Raw genomic sequence first — 24,188 nt, forward strand, 5'->3', positions numbered from 1 at the left:
TCACCCAAACTTCTATCTGTCCTTTCTTTCTTCCTTCTAAGCCCCTGCCTGAATGCCTCACTGTTAACCCACCCGTTCAAGCACCTACTATAGAATCACAGAAAAATTTATGTTGGGATGGATCTTTGTGAGTCATCTTTCGGATTTTTTTTTTGGTACCCTTTTAATTTTAGTGTTTTTTGGGGGTGGGAGAGAAATGAGCTTCAAGAGGCACCTTTTAAAATATCCTTTATTTTGATATCATCCTAGTAAAAATCTTTCATATAAAGGCAAAAGTAGGTATTGCATAGAAGAAATACAGGTGCAAACATTACCTGAGGGGAATGGCATGTTGTTTCTTAGTGTCTGCTATCTACTGCACAACAGATGGCTAGCCTTTAGGCAAATATCTCCAGGTTTCCCACATGAGATACAGGATGAAGCTGTTTAGCTCTATGGAAGGAAGTTATACCAGAATTATGTGTGTCCTATTCTATGCTGCTCCGAAGAACCATCTGCTGGGAAAACACACTTTCCTTTCTTGCCTTTTCTATGCCTGACCAACACATTGCCCAAGAAAGACCATGAAGATCAGTTCTGCTTTACTCTGCTTGCACCCTTCCTGTGTGTGAGTTTGTAGTTCATGTATTAATGGAAGTGTGGGGGAGGGACACAGGGGGATACAGGATAAGAGAGCTGGCCTAACTTGACCATAGTCTAAGAACTCAATGAATCACATACACAAGTCATCTCCTGTAATCTCTGAGATATTTATACAATTGTTTTTATCATCTCACATGTTACTTCACTATGGGCAGAGAGTGTGGTTTTTTGAATGCCTTCCACCTGGGCTTCCCATAACTAAAAGCCTTGGTACCCAAGAGGGAACAGAATTCACTTCCACAGCTTTCAAGGAGAGGCTCTTTAAGCAGTTCTCCCAATATGTCTCTGCTTAAGTGCTGATGCAGCTTCCAAACATGAAGCACAGTGAGACAGCAGGTACACTACAATCTAAAGAAACACTCAGAGAAACAGTACTTTCACACATGAACTGTGCTTTCATGAATTATAGATACAGAGAGGTATGCACTTATACAAATCAATATTTGTGTATACTAAAGATATTTTTACCCAGTATCAGTTTTTATTTAAAAACATGCGAAAAACTTGTAGCTAAATAACCAGAATGTTGTTTGGGGAAAACACATAGACAGCCACCCACCAGCACAAGCATAAAAAAGTGCATACAATACATGAGACAAAGCTCCCTTTGACCAGTTACAGGAAAGTCAGTGCCTTCTCTGACAAACTAATGGATACAGCCTCATGCTTTCCAAGGCTGTTTTTGTTGCCTGGAAAGTGGCATTACTTTTCTTCTCCTTTCAGGATATCTGTCATCTCCTCCCACATCAATGAGTCAGCTAGAGACACAAATCAGCCCTGCTCTTGACTACCTTCCTGTAGGGTGGCTTCATGGAAATGAATACATGAAGCTTGTGTAACTACCTCACTTAATACTGTGCCTAGAATGCCAAAAGTAGTCATTAAAAAAAGATTTCAGGATCTATGCCACTATCAGATCATGAAATGGAATGAAGCATTCTACAAAAATAAGTTAGGATGAAAGGCAAAATAGCTGAGTTTGCAACTACACATTTCTTCTCAAGAGTTACTCATAAACATTTTTTTACTTTCCTACTACTTTCACTAATATATTTTATTTTTTATTTTTTTTTGTATAAAAACTGAATGCAGATTGAAATTTAAGTTGTGGTAGGTACCACTGTGTGACCAAAAAGGACATATGTGATGTACACTGCTCTTTTTGAACCCCAGAGAAAACTAGAGAAAAAAAAGCACTTTTTTTGCTAGAGAAAACAAAGTACCTCTGCTCAAAAGGAGAGTGCAGTATAGCCATCAGATGAAAATTGTCCTGTCTTTTCTTGCAAAAATGGGAACACATTTTAGCAACTTTGTATACAGTCTTACATGTAGCAGCACGTACACTGGGAATCAGAGCCCCTTCTTCCATGTGGAACATCCATCTCCAGCGGGGCTCAGATGCTCCTGGTCCCAATTTTCATTAGAAATGGAAGTAAAACTGGATTCTGTTTCTGTGCTTTTCCTCTGCTCCTTCCCGGACTTTCGAAGGCAATCCAAATTAAACAGCTGAGCCCATGTGGTATTGTCTGCTTTAGGGGGAAACAAGAGCCCTGTGAAACTTTGGGCGTAATGCTCATGTGGGCAAGAACCAGCCTCTAAGAACAGTAACCTCCTTCATCACTGCAACACCCAAATTTGTCTCCGTATCCCACACATTCACACTCCTTCCTGTCATACCAATCTCATATGAAGTCTAAAAAGTGTCACATTGTCCACAAAAAATGCTATTGCTGCCATACTTACAGATGTAAGCAGGACCTACTGGGAAGATAAACAGGGGACTAATACCTCCCAGACAGGAAGTGGCCCAACAGTTATTTCAGCCCACCATGAGAAGACTGGCTGATTGATACAATGAAACTAATATATTTTAAGAGTTTAAAGTATAAATATTCAGACTGGACATTAGGAGAAATGTATTTATCAGAGTTTGATAAAGCACGACTCTGAAAGGGGTACCAGAGGGGCAAAAAAGCTCCATCCTCAACAGTTTCTGAGACTCAGTCCAATAAAGTCACAGTCATACCCACCTCACATAGGTCACAGTCCCCTTTCGAGAGTGACATTGGATGAAATAACCTATTAAGGTCCCTTCTAACTGCTGCTAATAAAAAAATCAATATTCCTTTCAGACCTAAGTTGAGCCCTGACTGGAGTTAAATCACAGCATCTTCCAATAGCTGATCCTTTCCTTCTTCCTTCACAAAACTGTAAAACTGAGGAAAAACATGTGCAAAAAACTGGAACAAAGTGTAAATGGGGTTGGCCTGCAATGAAGCAGAGCTCAAACTAGAAAAATATACATTTGATTTTTCTAGCCAGAAAATGTTGGTAAAAATATGCATTGCAGTGAACTCCAAACCACACCCTGTTGGATGGAATTGGCAATGTCCCAGTGTGAACCAATTCTGTGCTGAAGGTGTGACAATGTGACAATGCATACTGTCTCTGACTGCTGTTTTGGAAACCGCCCCTTTCCTGTATCATCTGATCATCTTTAATCAAACTCATGTTCCTTGCTATCCAGAGACACCCTGTTCAGCTCAGGGAGACAGCTGTACCTGAGGGAACCCCTTCAATGAAGGACATGACATGACAATACTGCAATCAAATTGCCATCCCCCTTTCTAATATCCAGTAGAACGCTATGCCTTGGGCAAACGTTTTGAAACAGACGGTTTCAATACACAATACAATTTGTGAAGGCTGCTGCCAACTGGCCAGCAGGTCAGACTGCAATCTTTCTCCTTCGTGCCAGGGAGCATTCACTTGCTTAGTCAGTATTTTTAGCTTTCAAAGTAGCGTGACATCAAAGCAAGCCACTGAGGGCAATCAATTACAGAGCCAAAGATTGCTTTGGGTGGATAAAGACATTGAAATTTAGGCTCACAGGACTAGCGAGCTCCCCACAGACTTGAGAAAAGTTATGTCTTTATTTGCCTCCACCAACTGCCAACTTTGAAAAACATGTCCTCTGGAGATTGCACAGTGGTTCCTAAACTAATGTACAATAAATGTGTAAAAACAAAAACAGTAAGAAGCTATAAATCAGGCAACTAAATTCTAAGCTATATTCATCGTAATAGTCATCATCATCATTATCATAATAAAAAACTATACACCATCTGGTACAAGAAGCTGCAAAGCAAAGCAGCTCCAATTCTTAGGACTCTCTGTTAGAGTGGCTTTTCCGAGTCTTACAGTGAATTGGACATGAGGGTTAAAAACTTAATGGAAGACTTTGAAGATTTCTCCCTTAGAGTTGAACACACATCATTTTTGCACATATAGCACAGATTAGTAGAGTGAAACATTTTCTTAAATTAAGGAAACATTCTTAGAACAGATCTATGATTTTGTGTAGAAAATCCATTTGTTTGGGGATCTTTCCCCTTTCTTTGGCAAATAAATGGCAAATGTGAAACAGACAGAAACATGAGTCAAATAACAAGCTGTGATAATAACTATACAAGTAACAACAAAGTAGATCAGTCAGTGGGACGGATTCTCTTAGCGGGGCTCGGCCGATACTCTTTGTGGTCATTCCTTTTGTTCATTTTTATGATCAGACAGAAGGGTTGATGTGATAATGTCTCAGAGGCTTTAGGCATCATATTTTTTGCCAGTCCTGTGAATCTGCTGGAAGAGTGTCATGGAGAAGGCCATGCCAAGAATCTGAAGGAAAGCAAACAATGAAGGCTTCAGTACAGGAAGGCTACCAAAACTGAACTACCCGTGTTCACGGTCCAAATGTAGTTTTTAAAGACATTCTACACTAGTCAGCTTTCTCAAGCTTCAACACTGATCAGTAAACCAGGATGTATATTGTTCAGGCACACAGCAATGTCTTAAGACATGTCAAAGCACAGATGAAGGCAAAAAGTTCTCAGGGCTCCTTGTCACATGCAAAAATTTTTCTGAAACAATGCATGCAAGTCACTCTTCCTTTTTGCCCAAAAGTTTGTGCTTGATTAGCCAGATACCTGTGACTTAACCATCAGATTCTGACATTTTGTCCCAAAACTATAGCTGTTATGCAGGAGCCCCAAAACTATAGCAGATTATGATACTTCTGCATTTTCTTTTTTAAGCACGTTAACCTACTCACTTCAGCAGCCATGATTTAACTTGTTTTGGCAATTTCCAGACAGAACTTCCCCGTAAAATTTAAAAAATAACAGTTCCTTAAGAGACAAGGTAGCAAACATCTAAACCTGGTAACTCTAAAGCAGTGCTCTGAAGCGAAAATGCAGATAAGTGAAACCTCACTGTAGCATGTTTCCTTTGAGGAACTGACTACTGACTTGCTTTCTTTCCAAGGAGATGGCATCAAATGAGCTCATAAAACAAATCTGATATTTTTGAAAATACAGCCAAACCCAAACTCAAAGAACTGCTTTTCACACAGCAGAAACAAGAATGCTGACAGCAAATCAAAGTTATGTTGACATACATCATACCGGCATTACCTGCATTATAAGGATGCACATCCCAATCGAACCAAGGACATGCTTATTCTCATCAAACCAAGTCATAACTCTCTCATAACATCCCTGAAAGATGAAAATTGAATTCCCAAGGTTACATTTCTTTCACGTGCATTCCCTCTATTTTGTACCTTCCACCCCTCCCTAAGACTTGACCCGAGCAAAGTAAGCCTTACCGTTTTCCACACTAATTCAGTAGAATTCCGTCCACAGTCTTGGGAGTTTTCTGTACAACATCGGTCTGGGACAGTGTTTTCTCCCAGCACTGGGTACCAATCCGTAAAGTCATTTACACCACAGCATTTCATCTATGGGAAAAGTAAACGATTAATAAATGAACTTAACTACACAATTTGTCAAATGTACACTATCACAAACTTTTACTTAGAATCACAGAACCATAGAATGGTTTGGGTTGGAAAGAACCCTTAAAGATCATCTAATTCCAACTTCCCTGCCATAGGTAGGGACATCTTCCACTAGATCATGTTGCTCAAAGCCCCATCTAACCTGACTTTGAACACTTCCAAAGATTGGGCATCCACTACTTCTCTGGGCAACATCTTCAAGTTTCTTACTACCCTGATAGTAAAGAATTTCTTCCTTATATCCAACCTAAATCTACCTTCTTTCAGTTTAAAACTATTACCTCTTGTCCTGCCACTACACACCCTGGTAAAAATCTTTTTCAGTCATTCAGATAAGCCGACTTTATATATTAGAAGGCCACAATAAGGTCTCCTCAATGTCTTTTCTTCTCCAGGCCAACCCCGCCTCCTCCCCCACCCCCCAACTCTCTCAAGCTTTCTTCATAGGAGAGGTGCTCTAGTGCACTGATCATTTTCATGGCCTTCCTTGGGATCTGCTCTAACAGGCCAATGTCTGTCTTGTACTGGGACCCCAGAACTGGGTGCAGTACTCCTGGTAGGGTCTCATGAAAGCAGAGAAAGAATAACATCCCTCAACCTTCTGGCCACACTTCTTTTGATGCAGCCCAGGATACTATTGACTTTCTGGGCTGCAAGGGCACATTACTGGCTCGTGCCCAATTTTTCAACCCCAGTACCCCCAAGTCCTTCTCTGTTGGGCTGCTCTCTAATCACCCTGTCTGTGATTAATTAATCACTCAGTCTGTGATGATATTGGGGATTGTACTTGGCCCCACTGAACTTCAAAGGTTCCACATGGGACCACTCCTCAAGCCTGCCACGGTCCTACTGGATAACACCCCTTCCCTCTAGTATATTAACTGCACAGCTTGGTGTCATCCACAGACTTGCTGAGGGTGCACTCAATCCCAATCCCTATGTCACTGATGAAGATATTTAATAGTATTGCTTCCAGCACAGACCCTTGAGGGACATCGCTCATTACTAGTTTTCACTTGTATTGAATATAACTCTTTGGATGCAGCCTTCCAGCTAATTCTTTAGCTATCTAACTGCTCATTCATCAAACCCATAGCCCTCCAATTCAGTGGCAAGAATATTGTTGGGGACTGTGTCAAAGGCCTTACAGAAGTCCAGGTAGATGATATTAGTAGCTCTTCCCTTGTCCACTGATGCAGTCACTCCACAAGAGAAAGCCACTAGATGGCATGATTTGCCCTTGGTGAAGCCACTTTGGCTGTCTCTAGTCACATCCTTGTCTTCCATATGTTTTGATGTAGCTTCCAGGAGGATTTATTCCATGATCTTACTACTGTATGTTTTCAAAAAGGATGCCACAGCAATTCTGTGTTTTTAAAGTTCTTTGTGCCCCATGATCTCTAAAAGCAAATACTTAATGACATTCAAAAAAAAGGGGGGGGGGGGGGGGGGAAGAAAACCAGTCCTATATTCAAGGTGTGTTAGTTTTTTAAGTCCTGAATTGTGGTGAAATGCTAGCTGTCAGAGCTGCAGTTCAACCTATGCAGTTTTTGCTGCTTTTCCATGTTTCAGATTGTACTTCTAAATGAGAGGAATAGAGAATCTCAGACAGAGAGCATCTTTCACCTTACAAAGTACACTTCGATTATGCATTTCAGAATGCTCTCTGACAGCCTGCATTAGCCACCTTTTAGACTGGGCATGGATGCTACATTTAACAGACTGTGGCAGCCTTTGTGGCCAAACTGCGATTTCTTTTCTAATGAGAAAAAGTGTTACCTCTGCTTGAATGATATTCCACGCATTTTTCAGTCCAACATTATTTTCTGAATTGTACAGCTTCATACCTTCCTTCAAATCCTTCTTTGCGCTCTCACTGACCTACATCATATAAACACAAAAATTCAATGCACTGCTATTTATTGGAAAGGACCAAATGGTACAGACTTGAATACAGAACACATCTCTCTTACATTTTCTCACCACAAACTTAACATGGATAAAAAAGATCTCTCTTAGCTTCAAGACTCTCACAAGGTCTCTTTCAGCAAAGACTTTCAGCACCTCCGAGGCCTAGTCTGATCCTCAGATTGCAAAATCTTGGATTAATTTTCATGAGAATGGAGACCAAACAGCTTTCCCTCTAGTTAGAATCCATCATATAATTATCTGAACCAAAATAACTGAAGAGTGATCAGCAGAAATATGCTGAACTTATGTTAACTTTGTAACATACAGATGTTGGCAATACCCCACAGCAGCCTCTCCTGCCTCTAACCTGTGGTCTACTTTAATTTGCTAATATCACAAAACAAGAGTCCCAATCTCTCAAACTTAACTTAGTTGTCCCTTGCACAGGTTCAGGCAGTCTGTAATCAATGGCCAATATAAAATCAATTGCAAAAGGGCATTATCATTGTTCTGCTTGTGGGGACAGGCTTGCAGGATTTAAAATTTTCAAAAGCGTTCTTCTTGCTTCAGAGGAGGAAGTTGGAATGCTTAACAAGAGATCTGAGGGGTCCCATTTCTCATAAATTTCAGTCAAATCCTAGATGCAGGTAGGAATGTACCTTAGCTCTGACAGCCAAATCCAATGAAGATCTGGAAAAAAGCTAAAAACCAGCTTGCCGTTTTGCCAGCTCAGTTTGCCAACTCAGCAGTGAGCTGGCAACAGAGAAAGGATTAACCTATAGATCCCGGCATGAAGTACAACTATTTTTAAAGATCTGTTTCATCTCTCTTTCACATCCCATTCAAAATCAGAATCACAGAATCATAGAACCATAAAATGGTTCGGGTTGGAAGGGATCTTTGACTAGTGCCAACCCCCCTACCATGGGCAGGGCCACCTTCCACTAGAGCAAGTTGCTCAAAGCCCCATCCAACCTGGCCTTAAATAGTTCCAGAGATGGGGCATCCACAACTTCTCTGGGCAATCTGTTCCAGTACCTCACCACCCTCAAGAAGTTCACCCCAACTCCCTGGAAGTGGCAGATATCATAATGACAACGTGGGAAGAGATACAATCTGGTAAGAGCTCAGTTTTAAAATGTCTGGATATGCTCATAGCGTAAGGCTCTGTCCTGTGTTTAGTAGAGCCCTCTGATTCCCCAAGGGTTTTCCATTCTTATCTATCTGCCAAGCCAGTGAGCTGTACCTGCTCCTCTTAATCTTTACTAGATAGCAGGCTAACTTCTTACAAATGGGCTTTATGAAAAGCTGTCTATTGATCCTCTCCCCAGCCTTGTCAAACTCTCTGGGACAGCCCAGTCAAGTTATTCAGTTGGTGGCATCTGGAATCACTTGAGAATACCCCAGGCCTTGCTCCCTGCTCCTCCAGTGCTGTTGAAGGGTTGGTCCTAAGAGGATAACCAGGTCCAAACCAAGACCTTCCACTACCCAGGTCCATGAGATTATCAGCTTTTTGCAGAGACATAAACCAGCTATATTCACGGGTATCTTAGCTTTAGGAGAGGACTAAAAAGCAGGCTCTGGACCATGGTTTTATTTCAGGGAGGAAACTGCAAATCTCAGTATGTTCTTCTCTCCTGTTTGCCCTTCTCATCACTTCCTTCCTCCCCCAGAAGCAGCTTACAGAAAACAGCCAAGGTCTCAAGGTTAAACCTTCACCAAAGTGAAGAGCAAGGAAAACCCACATACCTTCATCTAACACAAGCAAACTCAACCTGGTTTACCTGTTAGTACAGATAATTAATCTGTGGCATATTTGCTTACCTTGTCCATATAAACAAAGAACAAAATGAGTAATATCAGCTCTGCCAGGAGAATTATCAGCAAAACGATGAAAAACTAGAACAAAGAAAAAGAGACTGTGTATACACACTTGCCAAATAGAGAGCTGGAAACTGAGTATTATTGGCCTTGTCCTTCAAACCTTTCCTCTACTGCCAAAAATATGCAAGCTTGATTTCAAACAGGTCAGACATATTAATACTATATTGTCACTAAAGCTTCCGTAGGTCTCACTATCCATGAGGAAACTCACTGTGTAGTGGTCTCTAAATTTTTTTTTCCCTACTATCAGTTTTCTTGTTTCAGCAATGCACTTAGCCCAGTCTCTTTCCTTCATACAATCTACAAAACAGATGCTAAGCCTACTGCCACAGAGATCAATGTGATATGGCATGGCAGTGGTTCCCTGTTAGGTGGGAACAGATCTGACTACCTATTTGTATGCTCATTACTCAGCACTTCTTTCCAACTGTCTGTAGTTCAAATCTCTCTCTGCAGGGGGCAGAGAGAGATGAGCTTCAGCAGTTTCTAATTAATTTTCATGCCCAGTAGCAGCCTTGTAGGTACTAGTGGTATGACACATAGCCACAGCATACCTATATAGGCACTGGGGGAGATGGGAGTATGAGATGCAGCAAGCTCTCTAATCGGTAACTCATGGTAATCTGTATCAAAAGACTTCTGCAGAGCCTTGTAAGAATATAAACACACTCTTAAAAGAAGAACAAAAAGTTTCTGTTGGTGTTGTAGTTCATGTGCATGAACAACATAGATACCATTATTATTCTCTATTTCCTTTCCTAGCCGAATGACAAAAACAAGCAGCAGATAGGCAACAAGTGCACATTTCTTCTCCAGTTTAATTTTCTGAAGTGGTCTAGGGAACACTGCTCAGCTGTTCCCCAATACCATAAAAGGGAGATATTTACACAAGAAAAACTTATATGCTCCTTAATGTCACAGCACCTCTGATTGAAAACTGCAACTGAGTTGGAACCTGTCTGCTTTGGAAGCACTCCTCTCACCTTCTCCTCAGGGTGAAGAGGATCATGATGAAACCCCCTGGATTTATGCAAGAGGAGTGACCCACAGTGTGTTTTCTGAGAGGGGTCCCCAAACTCTGTGTTTCTGTGCTGGACAAAGGCTGCCAAGGATCTTTTTTTTTTTTTTTTTTTTTTAAACTGGTAATACCAAGCAGAGATGCTGACTTCAGGTCATATGCTTTCCACTAGCCTCTGACACAGGCCTTATCTAAAGTAAGGCAAAGTAGAAAATAGCCATGAGCAACTGTGAGTGGCATCCAAAAACAGCTGTGCTTAAGATTTTCCAGTCAATCCTTCTAAAAGACATTTCCAGAAAGGCTATCCAGTTGAACCCACAGTTCATGTTTAACCATTCAGAGGTAACTGATAGTAATTTGCTTTGTTATCTAATACATAAGTTTACACAGTAACAAGGCTACATTTGCTAATGCACCAATATCACTGTGACCAAACCTGTGGAATGTCATATTGTAATCATACAGAAGACTGAAGGTTAAGGAATATGTTACAGTGATCCACAGGACTATTTTGCACCGGTGAAAATGTTTTTAAAGAAAATAATCGCAAAACAACAGTAACTGGTCTTAGTGAAAAGAAATATCGATGTCTTACACTCAGAAGTAGGCACTTGTTTTCCTTGATAGCACCCAGGCAGCCCAGAAAGCCGGTCACCATGATGACTGTGCCAAAGGCAATGACTAGGTTGGCAGCTGAAAGAGATGGAAAGCTAGGAGAAAATGTGGCGAAGTTTCCTTGTGACACTGACAGCCAGATGCCCACGCCCAGGAGCCCACAGCCACATAACTGCAAAGAGATAAACAAAAGAAAGATTTCACCATTAAAATAAATGGCACTGACTCCTTCACCCACTCTCAAAAAGGAAGGAATTTCTCAAGTAATTTCCCAGGTAACTGCTCTGCAATAATGCTCTCACTGGCTTGGTACTGAAACAACATGAAACTAAATGTTTTTACCTAGACTTGGTCATGTAACTTATACTGATAAATCTGTTCAAAAGCCACTGGATGGCAGAACCCTATTTTTAAAGACTCAGCACACGAAGCCAGGGCTAACAATTTATCTCCCAGCAACACAGCCCAATACAATTTTTCTGTAGGAAGGAAAAAACATTACTTGAAAGAATGCCTCATCACACATATTTGCGCAGTCATCCACAATCTCTGAGTACCAGCCCCATAGTTCCTCATCCTAGGACAGGCAAGGAAGTCATGGAGATAAATATGATCAACATCATTTCAATAAATATTTGTCATAACTTTCCATTGGCCAGTCCCAGTAGCCTGGTTGTGTTTTAGGATTAGTTCCTATACCTTTCCTGCTGTTTGACACTGCTCTTTACTCCTGCAATTCTAAAGTTCTGCTGAACACAACCATGGAATAACTCCTTTCAAACTGCTGTAGTTATTGGGTCAACATGCCAAACTACACAATGTGATTACAGTTCCCTTTAGAGATTTTTCACGACGAATGTTAGTGCATTATTCAGTTGTACTCCAGTGTCTGCACTGACTACGTTCTCACTACGGCTGATTTCACAGACCCACTGGGCAAGCTAAGGCAAGTTCTCCATTTCACAGACATTTAACTTCCCAAAGTAAGATTTGTCCATACAAAAATTACATTGAAAGTGCAGATTATATAATAAATTCAGTTGATGGTGGCAATATTAAACACTAAGGCTCATCTATGCAACAGGATGATCTACAATGACAGAAGAGAGTAAGTAGTCAGGAAGATTTGCGAGTTGATGAAAGACCCTAAAAACTTCCACAAGGAGGCATCACTTTCCAAACAGTGCCAACATACTCTTAGCATACATCACATTTTATTTTTCTTCTCTCCAGAGGAACTCCTCAGTTTTTGTGCTTTCTTCTCTGTTTGTACCTCCTTTACCAACCTACTGAGTAGCTGTACTCTTGATGCTAAAATTTATCCTTTGACCTTAGGTCCCAGACCAAATTATCATTCATGCTCTTTAAAAATATCCCAAATAATTTCACTGTCTTGGGACTGAATTGCATATAGCCATACCACCCCAAGCTTGCAAAAATTCTAGCAGTAAAATAGCTTTCTCTGACACTTTATTCTCTACCAGTCTCATTTCTGATACAAGGTGATCACTGTGAAAATGGTCTCACAGCTATTTATTCTCACTGGATCCACCTCTTTCCCTCTGATACAAATGAATCCTGGATGATGAAAGAAGCAAAAATATTTTAAGTCATTTTATTAATTCCCTTTCACTTTTTCTATCTCACCATACACAGATGTCCCTAATCTTGTTTCAGTGCACACTAACTGAAGTTTTGTAAGATATTAACTTGATTGTCCGGAAAAACAAATAAAGGGATTTTTCAAAATATTACAATGCATTAACTGCTCTGTTGAGACCACAATATACTCTATTAAGCAAATGAGTTAAAGGAGGAAAGGGAAGATTCAAAGCTCAGCAATTCCATTCATTTACTCAGAGGGGCTCAGATTTTGCCTTTGCAGTTTTCTTACATGAGTTACAGAAAGAAAAAGAAAATAAAGGAAGGACAAAAGAGAAAAAAGAGGAAACAAAAGTAAAGAAAAAATAGAAAAAAGAAATATACCTAATATTTGGTAATATACAGAAAATAGTTGGACTAACACCTTGTGTTGCTATTGGTATGGGCTTGGGAATGTGATGCTCCTATGTCTGAAGAGTAACCTGTCACTCCTGGAGCTGTTGATACAGTCCTTTCCAGAGAAAAGTAATATCTGCACAGCTTCTGATGGCATGATAAAGGCCATTTCTGTAATTGCTCTGAATGCCTTGAAGGGGAACATTCATTAACACCTCACCAGATACACATACTGAAAAAGGGCCATATGTCGATTAAAAGCCTGAGTATCAAAAATGTGTCCTTCAAAAGAAAGAAGTGTCTGGTGAAGCAAACAAGTAGGTTTATTAGTTTTCCAAGTTTTGTTCTTCTACTTATCACAGGGCTTTTGGTAAAGCAGTGATAGAATACATGGAGAAAATGTATCTGGTGCCTGCAGATCAGCTGGAACAGTTAAGGGTGCTACCATCGTCCCAGGAAGACAAGAGGGCTGACACTATCCACTCTGGATGCTAGAATGAGGGATATTCTCCAGAAAGTACGCTTAACGGCCAACAAGAAAGCTAAGGTTTATACAGCTGTTTTTCAAAAGTACTTGGCATATGTGAAGCAGCAATCAGGAAAGGGGGGAAAATAACTCACTTTTTTCTGGAAGAAAACAAGACAGAAGTGGAAGAACCTCTGCAGACTCCTGAAGACCCCAATCTTTGTAGTTCAGGAAATGCTGGATAATGTGCATCCCTGGTATTGCAAGAACGCACATGTGCTCCTAGGTAAACTACGGCCAACATAAGCATATCTCTTCTTGGGACAATCAGGGAAGTTTTGCATACAAAGGAGATGTCCTCAAGGAGTCCAGCTTACTTGTTTGGGTTGGATGTGTCCTCTAGATTTGTGTACCTTGTAATCCTGAGAACACCTGAAGGTTAGAATGCCACAGCTGTGGTGAATGAGCCATTTTCTTCCATGAGTCATACAGATATCTTGGAACAACTAAAAGTGACTGAGGAGGACCAAGATGCACTACACACACAACCTAAAAAGAGAGATACCTAAAGCCCAGTGGTTCACCCTGTGAAGTTTACTGTTAAAAAGAAAATATTCATAAAATCTTAAACCTTTGCTGTCTGTGGTGTCCATTTAAAGAAATATGTTGGAATGGGGTGGGGTTAAAGAACACAAATATCCTTGTGGTTGGGTTGAAAGTTTTATTTAAAGCATATATTTATGAAAAAAGTTTCAAAAGATGTAGGTCTGTTTGTTCTGAAACATATTTTCTGTTGTATGGAAAGCTTCATATTCATATTTTACAAAGCACATACTATCTGGTCATTTTGTACTATATCACTAGCATACAGTTTAAAAAGCTGTTCAAAGGTTATGTACAAAAAGACACAATGGTATCCATAAGCTGTGGAGAGGGCATGCTGCAGTTGCTCCATCTGGAAAGCAATACCTGAAGTGCTGTGTTTTAAGAACATGATATTTTCAGGAAAGAGAGTGCTGTTTGGACAGTAGCCATACAGGTGAAAAGAAAAACTGCATGGTTCTGATCGGTGATGAAAATTGCCAGCCAGTGCTCTCCAAGAAGCTTCCATGCACGCAGTGGCAGGGCCTTCTCAGTCTGATGTACTTGTAGGTAAACCTACAGGGGAGGCTGGCCCTGCCCGCCTATCAGAATAGACCACATGACTGGAAGAGGGGAGCGACTGCCATGTCAAATGGCTGCCAAGGCTGCTGGGAGAGGGCACAGGGACTTTGCCACAAGGTGGGGCAGCTGCCACTGGCTAACTTGTGAATCAGCGGTACCTATACTATTCAATCTCTGAAGAGATGAAAGTCTTCAGTCCTGCTTGTGATCCTGCTTTTTGCCCTGCTCCCTCATCATGGGATCCTGAACTCCACAAGGCTATCCCAAACCAGTTCTTCCTTGTTTATAAGCAACATGTCCAAAAGAGTACCTTTGCTTGTTGACTGCTCAGTCACCTGTGTCTCTTTTTCTCTTTTCAGAAATCTCTTAGATTGCTTGTGCCCTGCTGTGTTGTCCTTCTCCTTTGAGAGACGCACACAGAGGTATGCTGGTTCCTCACAAAGGGCAAAAGAGTTTTCCCCATAAGGCTACTAAAGCTAATAAATTTGTTGTGCTCATTATAAATGGTATGACTGATGGATTTTTCACAAATTAGGAAGAACACAGTAGATGAGGAAATTATCATAGAAGTGTTGTTTAAAACGAATCTGTTGAAGTCATACTGAAGTGATATATCCTGCATATCAGTGGTAGCTGTACTACTGATCTGTTTGTAAGACTCCAATGGGATACAGCCCTGAAGAGAAGAGAGTTCCAAGAGAACTGCTGATATTCAAGGATCACCTTCTTCATGCTTAAGAATGGTCCAGCCCAACAAGCAGGAAATTGAGCAAAGGCTACAGAAAGTACACACAAATGAACAAGAAATTCCTGACTAAACTCAATCATAAAAGGGAAGTGTACAAGATCACAGAATCACAGAATCGTCTAGGTTGGAAGAGACCTCCAAGATCACTCAGTCCAACCTCTTACCTAATACTAACAAGTCCTCCACTAAACCATATCACTAAGCTCTACATCTAAACATCTCTTAAAGACCTCCAGGGATGGTGACTCAACCACTTCCCTGGGGAGCCTATTCCAATGCCTAACAACCCTTTCAGTAAAGAAGTTCTTCCTAATAGCCAACCTAAACCTCCCCTGGCACAACTTTAGCCCATTCCCCTTCGTCCTGTCACCAGGCATGTGGGAGAATAGACCAACCCCCACCTCTCTACAGCCTCCTTTAAGGTACCTATAGAGAGCGATAAGGTCGCCCCTGAGCCTCCTCTTCTCCAGGCTGAACAATCCCAGCTCCCTCAGCCGCTCCTCGTAAGACTTGTTCTCCAGACCCCTCACCAGCTTCGTTGCCCTTCTCTGGACTCTCAAGCACCTCAACGTCCTTCTTGTAGCAAGGGGCCCAAAACTGAACACAGTACCTGAGGTGCGGCCTCACCAGAGCCGAGTACAGGGGGACAATCACTCCCCTAGACCTGCTGGCCACACTGCTTCTTATACAAGCCAGGATGCTGTTGGCCTTTGTGGCCACCTTAGCACACTGCTGGCTCATATTCAGCTGCCTATCAACCAGTACTCCCAGGTCCTTCTCTGCCAGGCAGCTTTCCAACCACTTATCTCCCAGCCTGTAGCGCTGCTTGGGGTTGTTATCCCCCAGGTGCAGGACCCGGCACTTGGCCTTGTTGAACTTCATACAGTTTACCTCAGCCCATCGGTCCAGCCTATCCAGATCCTCCTGCAGAGCCTTCCTGCCCTCGAGCAGATCGACACACGCACCTAACTTGGTGTCATCTGCAAACTTACTGAGGGTGCACTCGATCCCCTCATCCAGATCATCGATAAAGATAATAAAGTGAACTGGCCCTAATACTGAGCCCTGGGGGACTCCACTAGTGACCGGCCTCCAACTGGATTTGACTCCATTCACCACAACTCTTTGGGCCCGGCTATCAAGCCAGTTTTTAACCCAACGAAGCGTACGCCAGTCCAAGCCACGAGCAGCCAGTTTTTTGAGGAGAATGTTGTGGGAAACGGTGTCAAAAGCCTTACTGAAGTCAAGGTAGACCACATCCACAGCCTTTCCCTCATCCACTAAGCGTGTCACTTTGTCGTAGAAGGAGATCAGGTTTGTCAAGCAGGACCTGCCCTTCATAAACCCATGCTGACTGGGCCTGATCACCTGGTTGCCCTGTAAGTGCCGCGTGATGCCACTCAAGATAATCTGCTCCATGAGCTTCCCTGGCACTGATGTCAAACTAACAGGCCTATAGTTCCCCGGGTCTACCCTCCGACCCTTCTTGTAGATGGGTGTCACATTTGCTAGCTGCCAGTCGACTGGGACCTCCCCCGATAGCCAGGACTGCCGATAAATGATGGAAAGCGACTTGGACAGCTCCTCCGCCAGTTCTCTCAGTACCCTCGGGTGGATCCCATCCGGCCCCATCGACTTGCATACATCCAAGTGCTGTAGCAGGTTGCCAACCATTTCCTCGTGGATAGTGAGGGCCACATCCTGCTCCCCATCCCCTTCCACCAACTCAGGGTACTGGGTATCCAGAGAACAACTGGTTTTGCCGCTAAATACTGAGGCAAAGAAGGCATTAAGCACCTCAGCCTTTTCCTCATCCCTTGTAACTAAGTTTCCCCCCGCATCCAGTAAAGGATGGAGATTCTCCTTAGTCCTCCTTTTGGTGTTGATGTATTTGTAAAAACATTTTTTGTTGTCTTTAACCGCAGTAGCCAGATTGAGCTCCAGATGAGCTTTGGCCCTTCTAATTTTGTCCCTGCACAGCCTCGCAACAGCCTTATAGTCCTCGTGAGTGGCCCGCCCTCTTTTCCAAAGATTATAAACCCTCTTTTTTTCTCCTAAGCTCAAACCACAACTCTCTGTTCAGCCAGGCTGGTCTTCTTCCGCGCCGGCTTGTCTTTGGGCACGTGGGGACAGACCGCTCCTGAGCCATTAAGATTTCCTTCTTGAAGAGTGCCCAGCCTTCCTGGACTCCTCTGCCCTTCAGAACCACCTCCCAAGGGACTCTGCCAACCAGTGTCCTGAACAGCTCAAAGTCAGCCCTCCGGAAGTCCAAGATAGCAGTTTTACTGGTCCTCTTCCTGGCTTCGCCAAGAATAGAGAATTCTACCATTTCGTGGTCACTCTGCCCAACACAGCTCCTGACCACCACATCTCCCACCAGTCTGTCACTGTTTCTGAACAGAAGGTCTAGCGGGGCACCTCCCCTGGTAGGCTCTCTAACCAGCTGCGTCAGGAAGCTATCTTCCACGCTCTCCAGAAATCTCCTAGACTGCTTTCTCTGGGCTGTGTTGTGCTTCCAGGATATGTCTGGGAAGTTGAAGTCCCCCACGAGAACAAGTGCTGACGATTTTGCAACTTCTGCCAGCTGCCTGTAGAACTCCTCATCCGTCTCCTCATCCTGGTTCGGCGGTCTATAACAGACCCCCACCAGGATGCTTGCCTTGTTGGCCTTCCCACTGATCCTAACCCACAGAGACTCAACCTTATCAGTCCCAGCCTCAAGTTCCACAACATCAAAACACTCTCTAATATAGAGAGCCACACCATCACCCCTTCTGTGCTGCCTGTCCCTTCTGAAGAGCCTATAGCCAGACATTGCAGCACTCCAGTCATGAGAGTGGTCCCACCACGTTTCCGTGATAGCAACCAAGTCATAGCCTGCCTGCTGCACAATGGCTTCCAGCTCCTCTTGTTTGTTACCCATGCTGCGTGCATTAGTGTAGATGCACTTCAGTCGGGCCATTGCCTTCTCCCCCGGCCTTGCCATTGTTCCCCCTGGCACAGCTCCAACAAGCCTTATTTCAGCCCCGTCCACCTTCTTTCCTAGTTTAAAGCCCTCTCAACGAGCCCTGCCAGCTCCTGGGCTAGGATCTGTTTTCCCCTTAGAGATAGGGACCCGTCTGCGGCCATCAGGCCGGGTGCCGAGTAAAGCACCCCATGGTCAAAAAAAACAGAATTTCTGTGTTGGCACCAGCCTCTGAGCCATGTGTTAATCAGGTGGGCTTTCCGTGTCCACTCTGTACCCCTCCCTGTTATTGTATGGATGGACGAAAACACCACCTGTACTCCCGCTCCATCCACTAACCGTCCCAGTCCCCTAAAGTCCCGTTTGATAGCCTTCAGGCTTCTCTCATCAATATTATCACTGCCAGCCTGGACTATCAAAAGCAGATAGTAGTCAGAGGGGCAAACCAGGTTGGGAAGCTTTCTGGCAACATCCCTGACCCTGGCCCCAGGGAGGCAGCAGACTTCCCTATGGGTAGGATCAGGCTGACAAATAGGGCCCTCTGTCCCCCGGAAAAGGGAGTCGCCTACAACAATTACCCTTCTGTCTTTCTTGGTGGAGGCAGTCTTGAGGCGTGGAGTCGACCTCCTCGCCCTAGGTATCCTCCTGGGTAGACTTTCTACCTCATCTTCACCCACCGGTCTCTCAAGATCTAGGGCCTCAAACCTGTTGTGTACTCGCACCTGGGAAGGTGGGGGCTGTATGGGGGGGGGCGTCTCCTGCGAGATCTTCCAAGAGTGAAGAACCAGGGAACACACTGGCCAGTCACACTTCAACCCTGGGAAGGTGATGGAGCGACTAAGCCTGGAGCCCCTTTCAAAACACATGAAGGACAAGAAGGTGGTTGTAATTAGTCCACATGAATTTACTAAGGGGAAATCATGCCCAGGTAGAATGTGCCATTATTAAACGTGTCCTTGATAATAGATATGACAACAATAGTTCTTTAAGGACACAATAACAAAGCTTTTTACATATTCCTTGTATTAAACCATTTTTTTTTCTCAATAGTAAGCAAAGGTGTAGTAGCAGAACAAGACTCTAAGCAGTTCATCATAATGAATGAAAATCCATCAGCCTAACAATGTAGTTTTCAGCATTAAGCCCTGTTTCCTAAAACCATGTAACTGTCAAGATACCTTTCTGTAATGTAGAGTTTGGGGATTAGGCTCAGTCTCTTTAAATCATGCAAATGAGCCTATCTATGCAGACTTGAAATTGAAACCAGGAAGCAAATTGCAATGTTCTCTGTAACTGCACAACTTTTTGAAGATACTTGTTAAAAGACGCGAGTTTAGAGTTTTTCCCTATGTAAATTATTTCAAAAATGGAAATTGAACATTATTTTAAGATGTTTTTATTGTACTAATTATTTCCATAAAATTAATTTTGCCTGAAATGAGAATCCAATATGAAAATCAGCTGGACAGGAAGATCTGCTGAATTCACCTGCTCCACAGAAACATTCAGAGCTAAATTTGATAGCAAGAGCAAATAGGCAATGCTGCTTAACCCCATTAGAGCTGCAAAACAGAAAAAGAACTGAATTTTGTCTTTCCTGGTCTTTGAATAATTAGCAGAATATTCTACTGCAATCCTTAATCACTATCCCAGCATAAAAAAGTACAAGGTTTGTAGATGTTAGAAAGAATGATTTGCTAATAAAGATATTTTGATTCATCTCTTTAATAAAGCCTCTTTCCAAGAACATTTGATACACAGATTGAAAAACAGAACTCAAGTGTTTGGACATGTTAAGTAGACTTCTCAACTCCTTATTTAGATAGGATCAGGAAGAGATATTTTTACTAATGTGGTTTTCAGAATAAAAATGTATCTGTGAGGACAAACAGCACACGTAAATTACACTCCAAATTCCAGTATATGAAAGCCCAAAGAGAAAAGTATCAGATGACAAAAAAATCCTTCTTTATTCCAATGGGAGAAAAGCAAAGGGAGCCATGATCTATTGAGTTCCTCCAGTGTTGTAGCTTTAGAGCAGCTGCATTAGAGCCTTCTGAAAACATAACTGTATGGTTGTTTAAAACTATAGGCCAAATTTATATACTATGTATTTGCACAAATGCAAGGGAATGTGTCTGTGGTACTTTCTTCTGAGTTGGATGTCCCCACCTATTTATTCATGGGCACTTTCTGCACCACAACCTTGTGGTCAGTTCACTGTCAAACATACATTTATATGTTCAGCATTCACTGGCATGACTTCAAGAAATCGAGGCAGCTGTATTCATTACGTGTTATTAGTCTGCCTATTTCTTCCCAAGCCAATCTTCCTGAAGCCTGTTTATCCTCTCGTGTGCTTTAATACCAAGTAAAAGTAGTAGTTACAAAAAATAAACAAAACAAAACAAACCACCCAAAACCCAAACCAAGCAAACAAACAGATGTTTCAAGGACTTGTTGGGACAACAGTCAGCAACACTCATCCAAATTTGTTTAGAAAGTACTGAGGAACTTTCGAGCCCCAAAGAAGTTAACATGATTTAAGATGCTCTCTTGAAGATGTACCACAGGGCACAAGAAAAGTGTTCAAACGCTGAGAGATCTCCATCAGCGCAAAAGATGCCAACAGGTGCTTAAACTATATTTTGCAAATCCACTTGTACCCTTTGCTTTCAGCAGTTGGAGGTACTTCTGAGACAAGATGCAAGGAATCAGTCTGAAGAAACGCCTACAGGAGTGGTTTGTGAAGCAGTCACAGTATCTGTATAAGTAAGTCCTGTACTAAGTTGGACCACTATGAGCATTTTTCTCTTGGTCAGTTAGTATGCTAAAACAACACAAAACTATAGGATATTCATTCTCCCTTCTGATTCATGACATCTTCTGGCACCACTGATAACTGACTAAGGAGTAAAAATAAGTAAAACTGGAAGTCAGCATGTCTTCTGGTCCCCAATGAACCTGTATTTTTTAAGCTTTTAGTAAAATCAGCATGTCAATACTAAAATATAAGACGCAACGGGAATGAAGGCAGGAAAAAAAAAAGAGTTGTTTACCCTGAGCATTATCTGTTCTTCTTGGTATTAAATTACAATTTTGTGTTAAAAAAGTGATGATAATAAAAGGTGAATAGCTTTGCTCAACATTCATTGGGAATGAGATAAGCAGGAACTATATTGGATATACAAAAGAAGAAATTGTATTATAACTGGCTAGTTCAGTGCAGATTTAATTTTTCTTTAGTAGTATTCAAAGCTTATCCTCTCTCTCTTCAGTAGTATGTTCTAATTTGAATCTTCTGCCTGGCAAATAACATCACCCAAATGAACTGGGAACACCTCTGAAATATTCTTAAGTACTCTGGCAAGAGATCTTCAATTAAAAAGATGTTACTTGTTATCCACCCATTGCCTGGATCATGTCTATCTTGTTATTTTCACAGACTTAAAAAAGTAGAGGCAAATTAAACCTTCCACCTCTAGCCTGCTGGCAATATTAAAAGGCTCAACCAAGTTTCCCTTCAGAGAGCCTGCTAACAAGAACTGACATTAGAAAGGGGGCAAATAAATAAGAGGGGGTGGGAGGGCAGCCATATGCTACAGTGAGAAGAGTTATATCCATCAAAGTAGACAGATGACTTGTCAGTGAACTGAATCTCACTTTTCTGTCCACAGATCTGTGTTGGGAAAATGAAAGACAGGCAATCACACCAGCTCAGGAAGAAACGTGAAAATTCAGTACAAAGAATCAGCCAATTCCAGGTAGATAAATACCTTTGCTATCTCAAAACAAATAAATGACAGTGGCATTAGACTGCTTAAATACAGATTCATGCTACAAACTGTCTTCCAGTCCTTCATTCCTTCCAAGAAAAAACAGCAGAAAAGTCTTTCATTGTCTTGTCTGAAAGGAGGTTGAAGACTACTTATTATGGAATTAAGAAGAAAAGGAAATGCTCCAATTTTATGTAGAATGCTCTAAAAATATGTGCCTGCAAAACCCACTACAACAACAAGGAACCAGCAGAGAAACAGATGCCAGTATGGTTTAGTTAAGGCACTACTGAGGCCAGGTCTGATCTGCTCACTGTTGAGCAACTTCCATGATCCAGCTACCATCAAAGCAAATCAAAAAGCACACATATTCCTATTGTACCTGGTTCTATATGATATGTATTAGTATTCCTGGAACTTTCATTCATAGAGCCTTTGTAAGAAACAAAGAATCAGCAAACATCAACATTAAAACATTTCGGAAATAGCTTATACAAGAACTGTGTTATTGGACTTTTTCAAATACCAAGGTCCCCTCACATTGACATAGACAGAACTGAAGCAAAGAAGAGTATAACAAAAAGGATGAGAAAGACATGGGGCTGCTTCATCACCATTATACAACTTTTTTTCATATACCGTGACAAAACAATCTTTGTATCAGACAAGCTAGACAAGGAATCACTGTTCCCAGATAAGAGATGCAATGTTATTTTGGAATCTGTAACACTGGAAGAAGAAACTGGGACAAGAGAATGCCTAGCCACCTAACTCTAAATCTCAGCAAAGATTAACAGGTCTTGCAATTACTTTACACTAACATGCAAGTATTCGTGACGTGTATATATTTAGTATTTAGACAGGCACTGCCAATAAATCAGAGACAGCAGAGTTTGTGATGAAGTAATTTCAGAAGAACAGAAAGAGGTGGACCTAAAAGGGTCAGCCCCAGAAAAGGTGAGAGAACGCTAATAGAACAGGAAGACAAACAAGGGCATATGGCAAGTTGAAGCTCATGTATCTCTCTTTTCCACATGCCAGACTAAAGAGGAATTGGGTCAGCAAAGAAATATCCAGGACCTTAAGGATTCATAACTGAAAAATAACTTTGAATACTATCACAAGTGGAGAGGGACTGTTTATCAGGGAGTGCAGTGATAGGACAAGGGGTAATGGATTTAAACGAAAAGAAGTTAGATTTAGATTAGATATAAGGAAGAAATTTACTATGAGGAACAGGTTGCCTAGAGAAGCTGTGGATGCCCCATCCCTGGAAGCGTTCAAAGCCTGACCAGATGGAGCTTTGGGCAACCTGGTCAGGTCTAGTGGAAGGTGTCCCTGCCCACTGCAAGGGGGTTGGAATTAGATGATCTTTAAGGTCCCTTCCAACCCAAACCATTTTATGGTTCTATAAAGAATTTTTTATGATTCTATAAAGAACATTTTATGAGTCTATAAAAAACATTTTATGATTCTATTCAACTGCCTCCTAGGCTGCATCAAAAGAGGTGTGACCAGCAGGTCGAGGGAGATGATTGTCGTCCTCTGCTCTGTCCTCATGAGGCCCCACCTGGAGGACTGCATCCAGGCTTGGGGCTCCCAGCACAAGAAAGATGTGGACCTGTTAGAGCAAGTCCGGAGGATGTCTACAAAGATAATCAGAGGGCTGGAGCACCTCTCCTATGAAGAAAGGCTGAGAGAGCTGGGGATGTTCAGCCTGGAGAAGAGAAGGCTCCAGGGAGACCTCATTGAGACCTTTCAATACTTAAAAGGGTTCTTATAAAAAAGGTGGAGAGGGACTCTTTACTCAGGTAGGTAATGACAGGACAAGGGTGAATGGTCTTAAACTAAAAGAGGATAGATTTAGACTAGACATTAGGAGGAAATTCTTCACTGTAAGGGTAGTGAGACACTGGAACAGCTTGCCAAGAGAAGTTGTGGATGCCCCATCCCTGGAGGTGTTCAGAGCCAGGCTGGATGGGGCCTTGGCCAACCTGATCTAGTGGGTGGCATCCCTGCCTATGGCAGGGGGGGTTGGAAGGCAGGGGTTTGGAACTAGATGATCTTTAAGGTCCCTTCCAACCTGAGCCATTCTATAATTCTATGATTCTAAAGGGACTCTGCAAGCAGAACATAACACCTGATG

General features: G+C 42.1%; 1 protein-coding gene across 3 annotated transcripts in view; it reads right to left on the bottom strand.

Annotated features, from left to right (window-relative positions):
- Positions 1-211: 211 nt before the first annotated feature.
- TSPAN9 (tetraspanin 9) overlaps positions 212-24,188 on the bottom strand; it is a 186,329-nt gene continuing 162,352 nt past the window's right edge. For all 3 annotated transcript variants that reach the window (XM_080577500.1, XM_080577499.1, XM_080577498.1), the window contains 6 exons: positions 10,906-11,097; positions 9,233-9,307; positions 7,277-7,378; positions 5,306-5,437; positions 5,112-5,195; positions 212-4,317 (listed from right to left, as the gene is read on the bottom strand). In XM_080577500.1, coding sequence (XP_080433626.1) covers positions 4,246-4,317; positions 5,112-5,195; positions 5,306-5,437; positions 7,277-7,378; positions 9,233-9,307; positions 10,906-11,097 — 657 coding nt within the window. In that variant the 3' untranslated portion in view covers positions 212-4,245. The remainder of the gene's footprint in view (positions 4,318-5,111; positions 5,196-5,305; positions 5,438-7,276; positions 7,379-9,232; positions 9,308-10,905; positions 11,098-24,188) is intronic.

Source organism: Anser brachyrhynchus (genome assembly GCF_964034855.1).
Source record: "Anser brachyrhynchus genome assembly, chromosome: 1".
NCBI classification, from domain to species: Eukaryota; Metazoa; Chordata; class Aves; order Anseriformes; family Anatidae; genus Anser; species Anser brachyrhynchus.